The sequence below is a fragment of the Strongylocentrotus purpuratus genome, unplaced genomic scaffold (genome assembly GCF_000002235.5).
Source record: "Strongylocentrotus purpuratus isolate Spur 01 unplaced genomic scaffold, Spur_5.0 spur5_scaffold_1, whole genome shotgun sequence".
NCBI lineage: Eukaryota > Metazoa > Echinodermata > Echinoidea > Camarodonta > Strongylocentrotidae > Strongylocentrotus > Strongylocentrotus purpuratus.
Genome location: NW_022145594.1, coordinates 45,402,220 through 45,424,493, shown reverse-complemented (window position 1 = coordinate 45,424,493; position 22,274 = coordinate 45,402,220). Strand labels below are relative to the sequence as shown.

Below are 22,274 nucleotides of genomic sequence, written 5' to 3'. Positions count from 1 at the left end.
ATTATGGTTCAGCCCTGGAAAACTAAGCATTACATTTCCTTACTCATCCTAAAATAGCTTTCTTGTTTGGTCATTTCCTCCTAATTCTGATACATATGAAACCACACACACATATATATATTCAAAGAAGCTACACACTCTAGGCAATATCCTGGTTTGCTTTCAATGTTTGCATTGTGACATCACAATGGGTGACACCCTACTGCAGTGATGACATAGTCTGGTCTTGCTTACTCACTTGCACAGTATAGGATTCTATTGTGTGTGGGTGTACTTGGTAGTAATACAAATGGAATGCTGTGATTTCTTCCCGATTTGGGCTGAAATGAGGAACTTCAGAACTTCCTGTAATTTTTGTCACAGTGTCTTTAGAGAAGAAAAACCACAAACTCTTGTTCGCTGCTTCGCTCTCTTACCCCCATCCTTGAAAATTGAGGGTCATAAAGAACTCGGTCAAGTTTATCCCTAACGTCAATAATAACATGTATTGAAGTTCATCATCACTAGTTAGTTATAATAGCTAGTTATAATGCATTGAAATTATGTAAACAGATTTTGTTTATGTTTAAGCCTGGTTAGTAACTTCTTGCTTGAATCACTCTTCAAGATTCATAATAAATAATAATTAATTGCTCTTTCTGTAATTGCTGAAGGAAATTTACTCATTGGAAATGTATGTAGGTGTCGTGTTTATCATTCATCAATTTGGAATCATAAAAGCTAATATAATTAAAGAGAGCAAATACACTATAAATCCATTCACTGGTTCTTGGTGGAATGTGGTTGTGGTTTTTCTTAGATCATGCAATCACCGATTTAAGCAAAGGATTAAACAAAATGTAGGCGGCAATGTATATTATACACAACTATTACTATGATGTGTATGAGTGACTGTTGGAAAAAATTGTCTACATGAATGGAGTTGGCATTCTTCTGGTTTGACATTTAAAAACAAAATGAAAAATATGCAAACCAAAACTTTACAAAACAAAAGAACCCTACTTCCTCCCCCCCCCCCCAAAGCAATGAATAGGCCTACTATCTATTTGATTCTGCAAATTAGACTTGTACAGAAACATGTCAGCATAGCATATTAAATTAGTATTATTTATTACTGCAAACAGGGTGATTTTCTGTTGTTTTAATATCGGTGCACATAGGCTTACGTTGAAGATTTAAGGATTGAATTGTTTCCCAGTAATGAGTATTATTCTTTGTATGAGGAAAGGAAATGAAAAGGGTCCACATTATTTTGACAGATTGAAAAATTATGAAGACACATTTCCCTATTTTGGTTCTTCTTCACACCTTACTCATATTTTCCCTTAAAAAAAATAATTTCACAAAGTCAAAACTCTTCTTTCGAGTATGTAGGAGGAAAAGAATCCAAGATCCAAGAACCAAGATCCACGGATTAATTGGTTTCATTCACATAGTACTTGCATTTTCTATGCACACATGTAAGTCAGGATTGTCAACCCATAAACTCCTTGGTGTACTTATATACGAACAGAGGCCAGTCTGTGGGAAAATATGCCCTCCTAACCCAACCTTGATGACTAAGCCCATGCAGGCAGGGCCCCCCTCTCTGCACACACTCCTAGCTTTATGAATGAATCGAAAGGAGGAGCAAGGATGCGAAGGAGGAGAGTCTTATCCCTGCACTTGACCTCCAAGGATTGACCCCAGGGTCATGTCGAAGCTAACTTCCTCCTGAACCGTCCTCGTTTCTATAAATAGCACTGACAAGGCTCAGCTGGCATGTGGATGTGAAATGGATGATATCCATTCCAGGAAACTTGACCCCATAATTCATCATAATGATCATGTGGTTGTTGGTATTACCTAGAATGGGATATTATCACTCATTTCTCTTATATGTTCATAATCTATTCAACAAAGACTACAATGATAAGTGACATTTAGCCATGGTTTATCTGGGAAACTGAATTTACTTTCTCTTCTTCACACGCATCTGTATGCAGCCACTGATAAGTTTAGTATAGTTATGACAATGAATACATCAGTCCTTAAAATAAAGACAAAACGACTTTCGTGAATATCAGTTATCTTCTTTTTTTCTCACAAACCCTCTCTAACTCTTTCTCTCTCTCACACTCTCTGAGCTGACATGACATTACAATTCTTTGCCATCTAAAATGCTTGAACTATAATGAGTTCTTTCAAATGGTGCATGTACATGTAGTATTGCAGGTCCAGTGATAGTCCTACAAATCAATAAATCAATGTGCTTTGAGCTGTTGACTGTGCCACAGGGCTTAACCTTGGGGCCTTAATTGGTCTGCAGCTAAGCCCTGTATTACAAGGAGCTTTAGGCTTACAAGGGAATGCCCTATATTAATGGAAGGATTCACCATATATATAATTGCTGCGATGGCAAATGACACATTCATTAATAAAAGCAGATAACTAAATATCCTTGATGAAATATGTTGACTCAGGTGACTCCTGTTCAATGAATATTATAAAGTATGATTGCTAACATTTAACACATGAATGTAAAGATGCATTTTGGGCTTCTTAATGCCGGTATTGAAATACTTCTTGAAACTTGTTACTTTAAATTCTGTTTTGGTTATTTTAGAACATAATTTACAATGTCAAACCATTAGTACAGTGCATCTTTCTATATTTACATGTATACATACATGTAGGTAGTAAACCTACATGTCCAAAAGAGGACATTTCCTATCAAAGAATCGCCCAGTCAAAATGAGACATAATGAGCTGTTATAACATAATAAGGAAGTTTTATCGAACAAGGAAATCAGTGTTTATTATGGTCAGGCCTCTTTAATGTGGCAATTATTCTTGTTAGCGGAGAGACATGATTCATTCTCAAAATAACCTCAAGAGTCAGACATAAAAAATAATACTGGTGATACTTTTATACCTTTTGGGTGTGTACAACAGGGACACCACCACTAAAATTGGGGGGGGGGGGAGAAGAAGGGGGGGGGGGGTGGGTATTTTTCAAGGAACAATGACTACTTTCACAAGATATAATGATATTGACACTGTTTTGGTGTAAACTCAAAATGGTATACCCACTATAAAAGTACACACCATAACAAATTAGTAGTTCTATTTGATAGTTCCTGGTGAATATTACTTTAGACTTTGGGTATGTACTGTGTATATACACACTTTTATGGGTGTAGTTATGGACATGACTTTAGCCTAGTCTATGGGTGTGTGTGTATGGTAGGAATACAAACAAACAGGCTGGGAGGAGGAGGAGGGGGGCTTTTTTCATATGAAAACAATGACTGCTTTTACAAGATAAAACTATAATGACACCAATATGGTGACAACTCAAAATGGTATACCCAATATACACAGTGTTAATGATTAGTATTTAGTTCCTGGTTTATTCTTTCTATTGTTCCTCTCTTTCATGGTCTAGTATTACTTCTCTATTGTGTTCCAAACCCACAGGGAGCTGAAACTAGTCTGCCATTTCAGACCCTAATAAGGACACAAGGCCATGGGCAATGACGTATCTTTGAATGTTGTAATGTAATTGTAATTTAAATCCTATCCGCACTAGTTTGGCCAGGAGGGATTAGACCTCCCTGCATGGTCACTGACAGGTATTTATCTCATCAAAACAGTTTTCAAATAACATAAGTAAAAGGGGATCATGGAGGACCAACGGGCACCACTCAGGCATTGTTTGCTATATATATATATATATATATATATATATAGACGGCGCAAGTAGCTATAAGTAGTGTAGCAGGCTTTAAACGAACATTTAAAAACAGAATAAAAACCCAAGTATGATATTTACAATTTTTAACAATCTATATATTCAATAACTACACAAAATTATGTCATATTTGAAATCAATATTTTAAAAGTTGTTAATCACACCAGTAACCCATGTGTAGTTTGGGAACAGGAGACTGATTGATAAAATCTAACACCTTACAATATTATTACCATTCTGTTTATCATGAGAAATTCAAGAGCCTGTTTCTTTCTATCTGCAATAATGCACACTTGTTCCAATTTGTTCCGGTGATGGCGATTGGTAGGCATACAGCCAAATAGGTCAGAAGTTAAATCCAGCAAAATACATTGCAACAGTTTTTGTTTGTGCCGAAAACGAAATGTCACCCAAGTTTGGTGGCATATTAAATACTCTAATTTATTAATAATAAATGAGAATGAAAATGGAATAACCAGTGCTTTCATCGATTCTCATCATGAAGGCAATCTTCCTCGCGAGAGTGCAACAGGTTTTGCAGACAAGACTATCCTCCATACATACCAGAGGGTTCTTTACAGCACATGCATGCCTCAATGCTTGTATTATTCAGACTGTGTGTGACTCAGATCATTGACTGTGCATACAATGCATGTGTGTGTGTGTGAAAGCCACTGCCAGTACATGTGGAGTGCAGTAGTAACGGCCGACGCCCACCCCTGATAATACATGCTGCCTATACTCAACAACAGTGAATTACCGTTGAGCTATAGGCGGCAATCATTGTAATCATTGCACCCGTCTAATGTCGATCTATACCGTTTGTTATTGATAGTAAAGCCAAAAAAAGACTACTACTAAATACTACACGTGCATCATGCATTAGTAGTAATCAATACATGTACATGTAGGGATTTGCGTACCATGCAATTTACCATGCATTTCATACAAGCATACTGTACATATTTACTGAAATAATGAAGTTTGGAATAGAGGAATCTAACAAATAAACACTTTGTATATATATGCTTGATGTATAACTTGAGCCAATCCAATTTAATGTTGCACATAACATCTCTACTCTCTAGTCTAGACTCCATCTTTGAAAACTGTTTTAATAACGTTGATTATGTCTGTTAAACTATGCTAGCCTAATGCTTTCTGTTTCACAAAGTTGTATATGTTGTTGTATTCTCATCTATAATTATGTATAGCACCATGAGTGTCATGCTTGACAGACCTAAGTGCTTCATAAGAATTAAACCACTATTATCATTACTAGTAGTATAACTATTTGAAGAGAGTATCATTTTAGAAGCTTAGAAGAGATTATATTATTCAACAAGAGTTTAATATTCAAAGAGAGTATACTATTCAAAGGGAGGAAAATAGAAACTATATCAATTGCATGAGTACTCTTCATACATTACTCCAAACTGCTTTATAATAACAAATTGAACTTTCATTATCATACTCCTAATTAATAATACTGGAAGTAGTAAACAATATGAAAGTGAAAGTCATAAACAAGCACTTGCTACATGTACATGTACATGATTAAAGAGTGAGATGGGGAATTCCCAGGTCACATGCCCTGCGTGACGACATCATGCCATCTTTGCAAGAATTCCTCAGGAAGTATTGGGGGAGGCCCCAAACATGAGTGTTTTGTTTCTTTTGCCAATAACTTCCTTCATGGTACCTTTTCATCACCACACCTTAGAGACATGTAATAGACTATGGGTATTGGGTAACATTCACAGACAAAAGTACAATCCCCCCAGCCCCCCCCCCCCTCCAATTACTAGAATTACAATAGACAGTGTACTGCAGACTAGTAGGTTACATGCATTGCATTTCAAAGTGGAAAGTATTCAATGATGTAAAACAATATCTCAAAATATGCCTATTTTTATAGCCAAAAGCTTACATGGTTACTGACAAAAGTAGACACTAAAGACCTCTTTCCAAACACATTTCTTCCTCTTTTTTTTGAGTGTGTTTAATCGTACTTTCATAACACAATGTGTGAATGATGCCAAAAATGATCACCTCAGTGTTAAGAGCTAGCAGGGCGTTACGCTGTACACTTTAACACAGAGTTAATGCCCTTCTGGCTCTAAACACACAATATGAATTTTGGATCACACAAGAATATTCTGTTTGTATATGTGTGTCATCTGTTTTAAGCCGGAAGGATGCTAATTCATATACGTTGTACTTTAAAGTACACCGTTCTGGCTCTCAACAGGCAATATGGGGTTAGGATTGTACATCAACATGTTGTGTATTTACATGTAATTACCCTGCGTGGTGGTGGTTATTTTACCTGGCTGCTAAGAAAGCATAAATGCTTGTTAGTAAGCAACCAGACAGCCGACGGCTTTAGGTCCTCTCCGAGGGACCTGGTAATGAGGATTAATGCCTTACCAAAGGGCACTACATGTAGCGCATCGACTTGGTTTTGAACCCGGGTCCCCAGATTACGAGACCACTGCTCTACCAACTAAGTTATCGCGCCTCCTCTATCGCGCCTTATTCTGTTTGGAGCCAGGATGTTAATTAATATTCATTAATCATACGATCATACACAAACAAAATTGTTTGGCAAAGACCTACATGTACATGTAATGCCTTTCTGGCTTTCAATAGGGAATATGAGACTTAAAATCAAACACAAACATTTTGACATAAACTTGTATGCTAAATGAATACAATGGTCTGTTTCAGATCGCACAGATGGAATAATGAGGGGTGGGGTAATCTACCTTGACAATGAGTACTTCCCCAGTGGGGGTAATTTACGATCAAGTATGGTAATAAACATAATGAGTCATGCAGCTACCAGACACACCCTTATTAATGTACATGTATGCTAGATCAAAGATAACCTTTATGTATGTGCTATGGTTTCAGTTTCTATATCAAAATTAGCTGGCAGATGTTCAGGTTTGACTAGCAGAGTAGCGCAGTCTAAAAGTAGACATTTTTGTTTTGTTTTCACTATCATCAAAATTAATTGTACTTTTGTACGTTCATAATAAACAGCAAGAAACGTAACGTTCTTAATATCCAACACTCTATTCAATTAAAAAGAAAAAACCTACATTAGCATAATGAAGTTTATCAACCCATCATCGTTTTCCCTTCCAAATTTATCCCCACCTATTTTTCCTTTCTTTCCCCAATACCCAGTATCCAAGACCGAAGATTTCATCAAATTCATGGATACTCTTTATCCAAAATCATTCTACAATACAGCAATGCACCTCTTTGATATCAGTGTAACATCCATCAACATTGCCCAAATCAAAAATAAAATAAAAATAGAAATAACATCTTCTTTTAGAATATAATTTACAAACTACTACATGTACTGTACGTACACTATTACAAGAATCCATTAAAAAAACATCTGTATTAACTTATTTTGTTTTTGTTTTGTTGTGAGTAGTGTGCATACGTGACTCGTTGCTGCTCTGTATGTGATAACAGGGAAGTGAGGAAAGTCACATAAGCAAAAAGCAGAATATTTTTTCTTGTGGTGCAAATGCCCCTGATATAACAAGGGGAATTTCTGGGTCAAGACAGTCCTATAGAAAATTAGAAAGTGAATGAAAAGGCTGTTATCCCCTAAGATTCTCATTGTATTTGTGCACAAATGAGATCAGCTCCTCCCAAATTAGCTACTTTTTTTCTAAGAACAAGATACAAAAGCACTACTTCCTTATAAAAGTAGCCTTCATATATATATACTGAGTATAGGCCTACATGTAAGGAACATCTCCTTCCTATGATTTAATCTACATGTTCATATGCTGATACCAGTCACACCCAATCACAAATCAGACAAGTATGGCTGTATAAACGCTATTAGAATATGAAGTACTGCATGTTATAGCTCAAGAATTTCATAATATGTACCAGCAGTTTTATTTTGATGACATACTTCCTTGATTATCATAGAAATTATGGGGGTTGTCCCTCGACTTGAGTGGGCATGTTATCAGAACATGTGCTGTATAAATGTCATGTCTTCATGGATGCTATCTTGAACAAATAGCCACAAGCATTACTGTTTCTTTCCATAATTAAAATGCCATCATATTAATCCATAATTACATTGAGTATAATACATGTTGGATACACAGACTACAGAGTAACAGAGTTACTTGCACAGATAAATGGCTACAGGAATGCAAAGTACATGAACAATTACAATATTAATTACAATATTAATTACAATATCACCATAAAGGTCCTTGAAAGCTGTCCACAGTGGGACATACAAATGTATAAATGATCTTGTAGATCTACAGGTATAATATTCTGGGTCAAGTGTACTTGGAATGCCATTGATAGGCATACTCTGACATAAAACCATCAAGATTGTGTTTCTATTTTGTAACCTGTTGAAGATTTGACCTACAGGTTGTATCATGGAGTTACTAACAACTCCATGGACCTATATTGTGGTTAATATTGTATTAAGCGCTTTATAAATGTAATTTATTATTATTATTATTATTTAATATTGTACATGAAATGCCATTGATAGGTCTACTCTGACACAAAACCATCAAGATTGTGTTTCTGTTTTCAACTTGAAGATTTGACCTATATTGTGGTTAAAAGGTCAGTGTCCAAAACACTTTGACCAGACAGACAGCAAGTAGTGGGTCATGTGTAATTCAATTGGGCGACTGGGAAGCAATTCATTAAGACAGCTGGTAATATCATTTCAGTGTCAGTCAGTCAGTAGACTTGTGATAATTGGGTGACGAGTGACAATCTATTACAGTGTAAGAGCCTATTGATATTATACATATCAATAACTAAAGCCTATAATTTCTCTCTCACTCTCTCCCCCCTCTCTCTCTCTCTTTCTCCCCCTCTCTCTCTCTCTTTCTCCCCCCCTCTCTCTCTCTCTAACTGCCCCCTAGTTCATGCATACCATAGTCATAATCCGCCACCATTCTGTTTCTTAAAATGAAATTATGTTTTGTCTGTTTCATAATTTATAGAGCTCCCACTATCTAATCCTGTATAAAGACTACAAATAATCTATCTTTCCCTCTATGCAAATTATCTTTCACATCCCCCATCCCTCTCTTATCTATTTCTTTCCATCTCTGTAAAAAAGAGCATTGTTGAAAATGCACAGTGCTTTTAAAATCTATCAAGATTTTCCTATCTTAAAAATGTACCCACCCAGTTGCCTTCATTATCTGTGTATCATAATTTGTCTACATTTAAAAAAAAAAAAAAAGAAAAGAAAAGAAGAAAATTAGCAAACAAACATTCCGACTCTCAAAAGTTTGTGATCTAATGCATTAAATGTATATAAATAAATAAAATGTGTTGGTGTACCCGGGAGGCTGCTAATTTCTCAAAAAATAATCTATTAAATCTCCTAAATACAAGAGGATCTGTTTAAGACCTTGCTGTCATTGAATGATAACAAAATACCTTGCCCAGTTTGATACAAGCCTAATGATCAATGCATATTCTTCATTTACTAATTAGCTACATGGAGCAGTGCATCACAGACCCTACAAATCAAGTTATACACATGTATGTAGGCCTATTAAACAGGATATATGAAGAGGCCTATGAAACCTTCGTCCTTGACGAAGTCCCACACAAAAAGCTGCCCACAAGTATACTAATATGTTATCATGTAGTATTTATTGTGCCTATTATCGTACTACATGTATATATGTCCCCTGCAGATTATATAGGGGTTTGACACGAGGTCCTTTATCTAATATTGTAAGCTTTTGGACTAAATAGAACTAGAATGATTTCTTAGATAAAGCTAGCTGGCATTTTCAAGGGAAATATTCAGGACCTTCACATGAAAGATCTACAACAATAACTCCAAAATTTGTGTAGGAATACAAAATACAAAATAAATATTTTGGATTAATAGGCCTAGCCCCACACCGTATTCTACTATCTGCATTTTACAGCGTGCCTGTGAATTTGGACGTGATTACTAATAGATCTACAAAAGGCATTTGAACAAATCTTTCCTCAATCTCTATGCAAGCATACAGTATATACATGTATTTTGTTCATGAAAAGGCCCTAATATGCTCAAGCGACCACTTTAGGACAAATATTGTTTTGTTTTTTTCTTTTATAAAAGAGAAAATTACAATATAAATCTCCACTCATGCATGATTTATGTACATGTATATATTTTTACGATGAACTGTTTTTTAATCTGGTTTTCCTATAAATACAAATTTAAAAAGCAATGTTTTCAGCTTGATATAAATCTACAAATAGGACGCTGGTTAAATTTTAATGAACAATTGTCCTTTGTTTGTACACTGACTAAGTCTTTCAGTATTTTCAAGGTCCATGCCATTGATTATACCAAGTGTCAATATTTGTTTACTTCAAAACATGCCTAGTGTAAACAAGAACTAATCCCACAATGTAAACAACCACTCCATTGATAGCTCAACTAATTCAAAACGATATAGTTAAAGCCTGTTCAGATATTACGCGACAAAACCTCTGCACTTTCAGATTGTATTTATGTAAAGCGTGATACGCACTACATTTCTGTATCTCATTACACATAGCTCAGTGAATACGCACAGGACCGTTGTTGCGCGCAGTAGCCATTCATTTACACATTTTAAGGAAACGCGGCGACCCTTTTTTGCTGCGCTTTCTAGCATCATACCTGAACAAGCTTTTAGTTATTTGGATACAATATGTTAGCCTATAACATTTGTAGAAATGTTCAACTGAAGTTCAACATATCATTACAATTTAGTGAATTTCTTGATAAAATATGAACTTGAAAGAAAGAAAAAATGTATCTTTCAATGTATATTACATATAGTACATACAGAAATGTATGGCAAACATTGAAGAATTTTTTAATTTTAAAAACAGACAAAAACGTTCCATGTTAAATTGAACACAAAAAGATTACAGCAATCGTGCATTGTCCATAGACGATTTCCATGATATTGTCACAAGTGTACATCTACATTATGACAGAGATCTAAACAGGACACTTTTCAATGAGTAGAGTTTGCTAAACAGGAAAACTAATTTCAAAGGAAGGAAAACTGAACACACGTCAACTAAATAAACTTCAGGAAATGTCCTTGATTTTTGTTTTCCACAGCACTTTAAATCCTCTCCATATTGACACTGAACATTGTAGTACAATTATGTGCTTACAAGCCAACAAATAGACCAATAAAATACCATGTCATCAATGTCTGCCCTTATTAATAAAATAAAAAATGTAAAAATTGTCAACCAGACACGACAGACAAGAAGAGAAAATACTGTTAAGTATGTAGTTTAACCTAAAAGAAAATAGGTAATTAACCGGGACATCAGATGCGGACCTGTCTATTTGCAATATGTTGAGGGAAGTTTGTGGATTTTTATTTTTAATTTAAATTATTCATACACCTTGTAAATTGTGATGTTTTTGTTTAGTGTTTTCCTTAACTCAAGAATGAAAGGTGGACTGGTTGAATTAGGGCCCTTTTGTTGAATAGTTTTAGATTTAAGCTTTAATAGGTCTCATCCTCAAGAAACGTAATTAAATCAGGGCAAACCAATTTCCACATACTTACAAAATTACAAAACTTGGCAATGGTATGAAATATTGAGTTGTTAACCTGTATATTTACATTTATACATTCTTTTAGAAGTTGCAGCTATCTCTAATTGTGTTAGTATCTTTTTGTGATAAACAGATGAAAACTAAACAGAATGAAATTCAGCTTATATGATCTCTTTACAAACCTGACAAATTAACCAACAAAAAACTGGTCATCAACATTCATCCTTCTCCATCCAAACATGGAGTCTGGACTGCCATACAAAGACAATATAGTTACCCTGACAACCACACTGTGTCCAGGTCAAAGGTTACGCACATTAAACAACAACAAAATTCACAACTTCTGCTAAAAGTGCTAGTATTGACAGAGAAATATTCAGGGGAATTCAAGAACACATTATATCTATAGATAGGTTTGTTAGAGAAAGAGAAACAGGAAGTTATGGGGAAAATGAATTTATTATGAAGCATTTATAACAATGAAAATATTGTAAAAACATGATAGGTACATGTACTTGAGCAAGAACGATACCATAATTAGAGGAACTAACTGATTTTCTTTTTCTTTTCAATTTGCACATGACCAAACTTTCAATTTTATATTGCCTGTACTAGTATCTCATGTACATCATATTCCACGACCTCCTTTTTTGGTCCCATATTTAAAGTTTGCATAAAGTTTTGACTCAAATATAAATCCAACACATTTTGCTCACATACTGTACCTACAGTTTTTTGTCTGTTGATAACTTGAGGGCCAGAAGGGTATAAACTCTGAACACCCTTCTGGCCCTCAACAGATTGGAAGAAAAAGGAAAGAAACAATAAAATTGTTATCCAAGGTCAATATTGACGGCTTACTTGGAACCATCCGGTCATCATGTCGGGTCAGGTGGTCAAGTGACATGACCCTTTGTAAAACAAAGATAGAAGATCTTGTGTTTTTCGTAGATGATGGGTAAATTGGACCAGACCATTTGTACATGAGAGGGATTTATTTCGCGGACATAACCACCACTATTTCGTAAATAAAGGGGCATGTTTTCCCGAAGAGGTAACATGAAGGGGTAACATGACCACCAGACCCAACATGAGGACCCGATGATTCGAAGTAAGCCTATATTGACCACTGTGTAATTAAAAGCAGGAGAAGACGAGAAGGTTAATATTCCCAGTCAAAGAAAGCTCTGTGGGTTAGAAATTTCAAGATTAGTATAAGTGTGAGGAAGTAAAGACTTCAATGTGCATGTGTATTCTAGCCTTGCTTTCAGCTTAAATGAGCATTTTATTCCCATCCTTTAAGTCTTAATGTAAGACTATGCATTGCAATATGCACCCGTAGAACCTCAAATTAAAATGACATAGTCTTTCACCCAGACTTACATGAAGCGTAATGTCTGTTGAGAGCCAGAAGGTCATTAACTCCTGTTCTTTCACATGGAGTTATTGCCCTTCCGGTGCTCAGCATACAATGTGATTCTAGGATTGAGGGGAAAAAATCTCATGTCGGCTGAATGCTAGGCTAGAAGTGTCACAGCAGAATTGAAAGTGATGGAAAAGCATTGGCTTGTATTCATGTAGGCAGACTGAGATAAACCTAGTTTAGCGAATTCCACCGATTTTTCAAGCGCCTTGTGTCAGGCTCTTTATTTGGTAAAAATTAATTAATTCTGCACCAGGGTGATTTAACAAACTAAATCCAGTCATGAATATTGGAAAAAAAGTTTGTCGTAAATAGCGTGATATTGATTTGTTCATTTAGTTACAGAATCGTGCTATTTTTCAATAGGAAAATGCAATTGAGCACTCCACGAAACCAGTGGAGAACCATAAAAACCGTAAAATTGCGCAAATTGATAAGGACAGAATTTGTTTTCACAGGGAGAAAGCTTTTACAACAATCAAGCGTTGTGTCAACTATTATTCAATCATTTCGCAGCATGCCACTTTCACGAATCCGAGTCGATTGTGAAATCACTAACATTTTGAGCATGCAAAGTTTCTGATTTTACGCCAATGTGTCGGCCGGGGTCTAAATCTTGATTAAGTTAGTACGCCTTCATGAATACTGGCCAATTAGTTTACACCATGAGTATTAAAGCTGAAGGAATATTCTGGAAAGCAGATAGGAGATCACATCAAAACTAGAAAGAGAAGGATAGAACATTCAACGTAAAGGTTCCACATACCGGTTCCTCCACTGCCAGTTTTGTTTCCAACCTTTGACGTTGCTGTTTCCAGGGCTGGGATGATACATTGGGGGATAGGGACATTCATATCAATTTAACTTGGGGACACAAAAAGATCACAACGAACTTAACATGACCTCAATATTAGTTCATTTCACTAGGGCTTCCAGAGTTAGAATACCAACCTACATGTACATGCATATAGGCCCATCAATAATTTGATCTTTAGTACTTGAAGTAAAGTAGACCTTAATGTTGCAAATATTTTCACATTTCCACCTAACTTTTACCAAAAAAGTGGATCAAATTGCAAATTTTATCCATCAAACCCCAAATAAATGAAATTATATATTTTAACTACTGTAGGTTACTTAATCCTTATAAAGCAGCAACCATAATTAAATCACATAAGATTATTTCTATAAAATATACAGATTATTCATGATAATCTAGAGCAACAAAAAGAACATCCCCCTTCCATGTTTTAAGATTTTTTCATTAACTACATCTAAAGATTGTCTAGATTGGGCTTGGGTTTTTCCCGTTTAAATGGAAAGCATGATTTAATAAATGTTTACCAAAATATATCTGAAATAGATGTAAGCTGTTTAGCATAAATAAAACCCAATAAACTTAACTAAACAAAAAAAAAAAAAAAAAAAAAAAAAACAAGCTTGCATAAAATCTAAGTTTCCAAATTCTATACTCAGTTACCATCAAAATTGAAACAGCAAACAGTTTAATAGCAACTTAGATCAAATTCAGAATAACTAAAATAAATTACTTTAAAACGTTAACAAATTAGATTTGAACCATAAATTTCTAAAAATTCTAGAACTAAATCAATTCTTGAAGAAAGAGAAGTCAGTGTCATCTGGAAAAAAAGGAGACATTAGGACAGAGAAAAGTAGAAGTTAGAATGAGAAAATGAACAAAAAAAAGGCAGGGGTTGGGGTATGATCCAGGAAATGTTACGGGGGTAAAAAAAAATGACCAACAGTTTACACCAGTGTTAGCAGAACAATGTTTGATGAAGAAAATCTCTGCTTTTCCTGTGAAAAAGGTGTTAGCTCAGGGTTTTATTGGGTATTAGTTTGACAAATGTTTTTTACACCATTGCCACAAAAGAGATTTGAATATAGGTGAAGCTGCTAAGTAATTGGGAAAGAAGAAGAAACTGAAGTTAGTAGAATACTAAGAAATAATTAGTCAGCCTGAGAGCAAATTTGTTACAGAACCTGTTTTTTAACTTGATGAATGATTGTCAGAGGGCAAATTAACGAACAGTTCAGCTAAGAGTTGAAGTAGCGAGACAGAATAATTAATGTACCAAACATTTGCATTAATAATTGAGCTATAATAGCATTCAATAATAGGCCACCAATAGCATCTCACTTTTTTCCTTCACTATTCACCTCCTTCTTTCTCTTCTCTCTTCATCACTTTCTTCCATGACTTGAGCACATGACCCACCAAATGATGTGAACATTGTAGTAATTGACTAATTGTTCATCTTTAGAATACTAAATAAGTATACCAATCACCTAAAAGAATGATTTGTGTACCGATAGAATAATAATAATAATGATATCTACATTTATATTGTGCATATCCGTCCCACGGGATGTTTGAGGGGCTTACAAATTAGTATTATAACCCTGGCTTTAGCCCAGCTTCCCTAGCACTAAAAGCATTCAAGGAATAACTTCAGGTACCCATTTACTACACCTGAGTAGAGAGTGGCAAATGTACCGGTAGATAAAAATATCTCTCCAAAGGACATAAGTGCTGCGGCGGAACTCGAACGGCGAACCACATAATCCACAGAATGTTTAAAATCAACTTCTAAAAAATTTACCTGCTATTTGGTGGGCTAATGAAAAAGGAGTTTAAAATACATAAAGAATACCATAAAACCCCACATAAAGAACCAAAATATTTGTGACTTGTAACCTACTACTTTTCCTCATTTATTCATTACAGAACTTCTCAGAGATGTAGATCTCTTCATATTTAGACACAGCTTTAAACGCTTGTCAGATAATCTGAGGTAGCTAATCTGCACTAATCCCCCTTAAGCTCTTAATTGTCAGCAAAGATTTAGAGGCTAAATTTTCCCTTTCCCTGTAATGCTGCATTTGCAGTACAGTCAACTGCATATCCAGAACCATGTTTCAGTCCTCAAATACTTGTATCTCAAGTATACAAGTATATCAACGTTTTATCATGCACTAAATTCTTTGAAAAGAATGATTATCAGAGAAGTTTAAAAATAATGTTAAGTGAGTATTAATTACAAAACATTTGTTAAAGATATAGTCCTAGTTAAGTTCCCCAAATTAATTCTTGTTTACTAAATGACAAGACATATGATTTAGAGGATGTTGCAACTATATCAAATTATAACAAAATATTAAGTAGAGTTCCATGGTTGCTTTCAAGGCATGCATGGGATATAATTAGAACTAAAAGTACAATCACTTCCTTATAGCATCTATGCCAGTCTGTAACAGCGTCAGCGGCAAAATTACCATGAAGGAGTTGCCAATTTAAGGACGGAAAACTGATTAATTTAGAGAATAAGGACACTATTCAATTCAAACAGAAAGGTAAACAAAGATATTACATGTTTTTCATACATAATTCTTTTTTTCTGGTAACTATACAAATAAACTTTGCACATAATATTACAACACTATGAACTGGTATGGGTAAAATAGGAATCAATAACATCTAGTTTGTTGTGGTAATGACCTTTGTACCAAGGTAGCTAAGCTTCTATTGTTATGCTGATCAAGGTTGTAAACCTCTTGTATTGATGTAAATGTAAGTGAAGGGACGCCAGACAAGGAAGTGATTGTGTAATCATCGAACCGATATGTCACAATGGATACTCTGTATGTGTACAATGTACATGTGAAGCCAGATGGGCCCTGTATTGAGTTTATGGGGATTAGTTGAGAATAAAGTATTCCTAGCGCTATTATGCTGCTAATGTCATCATCATAGATCCAATGCATATCATGTGCACAATATGTACATTGATATGAAATTGTATGCCACTGTACCACCTTCAAAATATGTTTTTCTACCCTTTGGATATTTTCATACTTTCCATCTTTGATAAATATCAGAAGAATCATCATACTCTTATATATTTCACCTTTACAGTGCGACTAGAAATATCTCCAGTCTACATGGAAAGCCAAAATGTCTAAATGTGTTGTGTTGTAAACACAGTTCTCCAAATCGTCACTCTAGATCTCAACTCTCCAGAAAAATACAAGTATGGAGGCTTGATCCACAAACAGAAAATGAAAACTTGGTTCTAGTTCGAAAAGTTATGAACCAGAGCAAAATAACACTTACATGTAGTTCCTATAGGAAATTTATTTATTCAGATGGTCATATCTCAGCCAATACTTAACATATTCAATTGGTTTTTGACATTTGGCCATTATTTTTGATGCTCTTTCGGAAAATGAAGAAAATATTGAGAAATTCTAAAAATGGATTTTTGATTACGTCACACTTCACCACTCTATACATACATGTAGGTATTATATGACAATCTCTCTCCAATGATACCTGTAAGCTCCTACATACATGTATAGAGAGCTAAATGTTATAAATGTGCTACCATTATGGTGCATATAGATTTATTGAACATTACATATTAGATTATCAAAACAAGCTACTCCTACTTTCAACATAGCCATCCAAGGCATCATAAGGTAGAAAAGGGCATACCTATCAATTCCACCTGCAACCCACAAACTCAGAAGCATTCACAAACTCTTTTTTTTTCAATCGTTCTCTAATATCTGAATGGAACAACCTTCCCACTTCCACTGTGAAACCACCATCAATATCCACTTTAAAAAAGCATTCCTTTCAGATCCACAACTTAAAATTAAAAAGAATTACTCTCTTCGACACACCTCCAGTCAAAACTCCCATTGGAGTGTTTCGGATGATTACCAACCAAGTATCAAGTACCAGTTGCCTTGGTCATTAATTTATGCATGATGTAAATATTGTTTCCCCAGACAGAATTATAAATGAATGTTTGAAATGATAGTGTTCTGTATTTGTAAAAGTAACTTATTAGCATCAAGCGGACTGTGTGCTCAAATTCTCCAGGACACTTTAGATTCCATTAGTGGTTCAAATGCATGCAAGTTGTTAATAAGTGCAATTGAAATATCAATCTCTATTTGATTGCTATGTTAAAACTACTAACAAGTTAAATTTGTTAAAATGGAAGCTAAAATAATTGTATAGAGTGCTTATGCAATGTTATAGATGAGCTAATTATTTGTTAGCAATGCATTGTGGCTCTAGCTTGGGACCTACATGTACACATGTACATTAATTCAATTCAGAAGAAAGAAACTTCTAAGTTATAACAGGTCTCTCCCTCCCCTACTTTGAAATCAATTTTTTTTAAAATCTAAAATTAGCTTTCTGTTTTGAAATACACTTTTGATTCGAGACACAATTCTTAATCTATAGTTCCAATTCAGAAGAAATGTTTACTTGTTAAGCTGATTATATTACAAAAATATTGCACAAGACAAGACAAGACTATCATTGTTATCTTTTATAATTAGGCCATTATCTTTCCATTTTCAAACGGTGTCTTATTTATTAATTAAAACTAAAAAATTATACATTCAATTCTTTCCGTCCTTTGATTAAAATGTATTGTTCACCTACATGTATTCTTCATTGTTTAAATTTTGAGAGAGAAAATAAATCAAAATAACATACATGTACTTTGGTAGTATAAGTTAGCTATTTGTTTAAATGAATCATTACAAAAGTAAGCAAAATTCTTTTAAATCAAACAAAGGCATTTTTTTCCACGAAGATTTCAATGTTCAATTTATTCCAAAAAACAAATTAACAAAAAAGAGAGAACTCTTTTGAAAGTGAATTCAAACATCTTGAACAAAAATTCCCCTCACCTGGCGTAGTTGGCGTATTTCCTTCTGTTGTAAATGGTTCTGGTGTGTTTAGAGCACATACATAAACGTTAGAATTGTCATACTGTATATGGATGATATATATAAACAAATTATATTTCTTGTCAGTTTCAAAGAGATAACAGAACATCCAAATGTTAAAGCTTGCAAAGTCCAGAACAATTGAATAGAATATATTTAAAGAGTATATGCCTAAAATGAAATGGTTAAAATCAAAGGCTATTCATTTAGCGGCTGTAGTACTAGCAAAGAAAGCCATATAAGATATATTAAAGCATATTAAATATACCTATGAAGAGTGTGCCCCTTTCTAATTTCTACAACCATAACTTTAAGAATATAATTTTATTCTTCACAAAATACATAATGGCAAGTTTCATTACCAGCCATTTTAGTTCCAAAGTTCGGTTTGAAAGCATAACGTACATGTACGTTCTAAAGAAGAATATAGGGTTATACAGTGTACATGACTTTGTATGAAGAGTACAAAAACATGACTTGACCAGATTCAATGCGACACATGAAAAAAGGTTTAACTATTTAAAGCAAAGTGAAGAAAAGAGTTGGGTATGAGGTTGGTCTAAGAATTTAGGTCTTTTTATTCTCCACAGAGCCTACGATGCATAGTCCATTTCTAAACAATACAATAAATGTTAACTGCGGGTAGGAAACAGTTGGAAATGGAATATATTCTACTTTGAATGTTTTAATTTGAAAATAGAGGACAGGGTAAATAAATGTGAAAGGATACTGAAATCTATATACGGTAGAAACAATTCACGAGTACATTGAATGCAACATGTGGAAGTGTCGTGTGTTTAGTGGTCTAAAGTAAAAGTCAATGTTTGTGGAAAAGTGAAATTATTTTGCATCATGAAAAAAAAAATGTGCATCAACTACAGACCAAATAATTGGAATTAATATTTTGCAAATAGTGCTTCTGGAATCCTCATGAGAATAATGAATAGAGTTACAGGACAGTTACCATCAATACTACAAGCTAATATACCTTTCAACTAAATGTTAATGGCAAAGGTTACGAATAGTCACTTACTATTAACAGTGGGAGGACATAACTATTAGTATATGCAAATTTGTGTAGCCAGAAAAATATCATGCATGATGAATGGTTGTTAGAGGGAATACTGATATGAGTTTCATGCACATGGAAAAGGGGGTGAACAGTTAAATGTACGTCAAAAGGATGACAAAGAAATGAAGAAAACAACACAGAAAATGCTGACACAAAAGAGGACAGGCAAAACCACAATTTCTAAAATATAAATAAATTGTTTCTGATGAAAATAAATCAACTAAAATTATATCAAAGCTAAGAATAAGAAAAAAATCAAAATGTTTCATATTTAACAATCTCAATGCCTATTTGAATCTAAAGTTGAAAGTCTAATTTGTTGGTAACTGACAATATTAAAGTATTTGTGTGGATAATAACACACACAAATGTTTGTTTTTATGATGAGAATAAATGAATGAAATGAATGATAATAGAACGGAAGAAAAAAAAATGGACATACCGGTCGTTGGAGGAGGGGCGGTTGTGCCTGTTCATGGTATGGGAAAAGAGCAAAATGAAAATAAAACAAATAAAAAAAGGGGATGTTAGACAAATAGCCGTTTGTATGACACATGCACAATTTCACCAGGAAAATATGAATTTATGTACATGTATGATTGATTCCCTGTGTTGCGTGTGTCTAAAATCTCAAAATGTATCACATCTCTGTGAGGGTAATAGATGTGCTAATTTTGTGGATTGTGTACTTCTAGTTTAGTCCTGAATTTGTGCAGATACAATGTACACATGGACATGTACTGTACTGTATTCAGTTTTAGGTCAACTACTTTAATAGTGGACTATAACAAAAATAATCACAAATAAAGGCACCTCTCAAGATCTGGGATAAACAAGTGATTTGCCAGAAAATTTAGCAATGTTTTGATGACTTCAGGGACCAATCAAGAGAAGCAGACAATGTCCTATAACTAATGAACATAATTTCAGTGAAATTATTTCTCAATTCTTAGAGTTTTATTGATTTTAAACATGAACTAATGGATATCACACCATTGTATATAAAGAGGGAAGTGATGCTGATGATGATAATAATAATATAATATTTAATTTTTATATAGCGCTTAATACAAATGTCTCTAAGCGCTTTACAAATATACTATTACCCCGTTCATTGGATTCAGTGCTTGCCCGCACACACTGTGTGCACAATCTCCACTCCCTGGGGAGCATTCCAGCCGGGCGTTACTTGACGCTGACAAGCTGTTTGACCAACAATGATGGTCGCATCCTACCGGGTACCCATTTAACACCTGGGTGGAGAGTAGCAAGTACAGGTTAATATCTTGCCAAAGGATATTAGTGCCGTGTCGGGATTCGAACCCTCGACCTTCGCATCTCCAGTCAAGCGCCTTAAACCACTCGACCACGACACTCCCACTGATAATTGTATTATAATTATAATCCTTTGCTTAGAAACATTCAGGGTAAGTAAGGAAGATTTATAGATTAAAAAACACTGAAATATTAGGACGCTTTTTAATTGAAACACCTACAATGGGGTCTTTCTAATAGAAGCCACGTAATGAAGCTACAGTACAACTGATTTCTTTATTTTGTTCATAACGCTGCATTTTTTCATCAAATGAAACCATGCCCTAAAATTAGAGTGAGATGACAGATCAGACAGTTAAAATGACACTGGTGAAGTAAGAGAAATAAGTGAAGAAGAGACGATGATATAGGGTGTGTAAATGTGTGCATTGTTCTGAGACATCGCCTGCTTATAAAATGCTAATTTGGTCCCTTGAGTGATGTCACAAAACTCGGCAGTGTTCTGATAGCTCTCTAAGTGCGAAAGTGGGGAAGTATTTTACCGTTTTAAAAGTGATAATAATTGTTACTCTTATCCCAGAACAGGCAGGCTTCAGACCTGGAAAACCATGTACACTGGTCAACTCCTGAACCTCACACAATTCATTGAAGATGGTTTTGCAAGTGGAAAATCACAGGTGCCTGCATTTGTTGATCTTTCTGCAGCATAGGACACAGTCAACCACCAAATTATCATCAAGAGACTGTATGAGATGACCTGAGATGTCAGAATGACTGAGCTAATTTGCAACATGTTGCCGAATCATAGATTCTTTGTACTGTAGACGTACATGTCAGACAGAGTAGATGGCAGACACAGAAGAACTGGCTCCCACAAGGGAGTATCCTTGCCTCTCTATTGTTTAATATCTACACAATGACCAACACATCCACCCAGGAACCAGATGCTGATGCAATGCATCTCAAAAGTATGAGAAGTAGAAGTTTCACTTAGCAATGCCCTTGACGGTCTCATCCCTTTCTATGCCAATCATCTGAGAGCTAACCTAGACAAAACGTAACTTAGCGCCTTTCATCTTAAGAACAGGGAAGCTATTAAACCACCAACTACAGATTAGCTGGCATTGGAAACGGTTGCAACACACTACCAAGCCAGTCTCTTTAAAATTAAGTAATCCTAATGCTACAAGTAGTTGTAGCTTCTTTTTTGCTAAATTTTTACATTTAAGATTTCAAGATTCAAGATTTCAAATTTATTCATGTTTCCAACAAAACATTACAAATCAAATATAAGCATTTAAAACAAATTTAAGATGAATGCTTTCCAATGCAAGAAATATTAATTCAAAGTAAATGTATAAATAAGCCATGGATGAACAGAGATTTATTA

The 22,274-nt window shown here is 34.7% G+C and overlaps 1 protein-coding gene across 1 annotated transcript in view; it reads right to left on the bottom strand.

The window, feature by feature from the left end:
- LOC105444985 overlaps positions 1-22,274 on the bottom strand; it is a 75,737-nt gene that overhangs the window by 44,396 nt on the left and 9,067 nt on the right. The window contains exons 2-3 of the mRNA XM_030978306.1: positions 20,052-20,078; positions 13,529-13,582 (exon numbers count right to left, since the gene is read on the bottom strand). Of these exons, the coding sequence (XP_030834166.1) occupies positions 13,529-13,582; positions 20,052-20,078 (81 nt within the window). The remainder of the gene's footprint in view (positions 1-13,528; positions 13,583-20,051; positions 20,079-22,274) is intronic.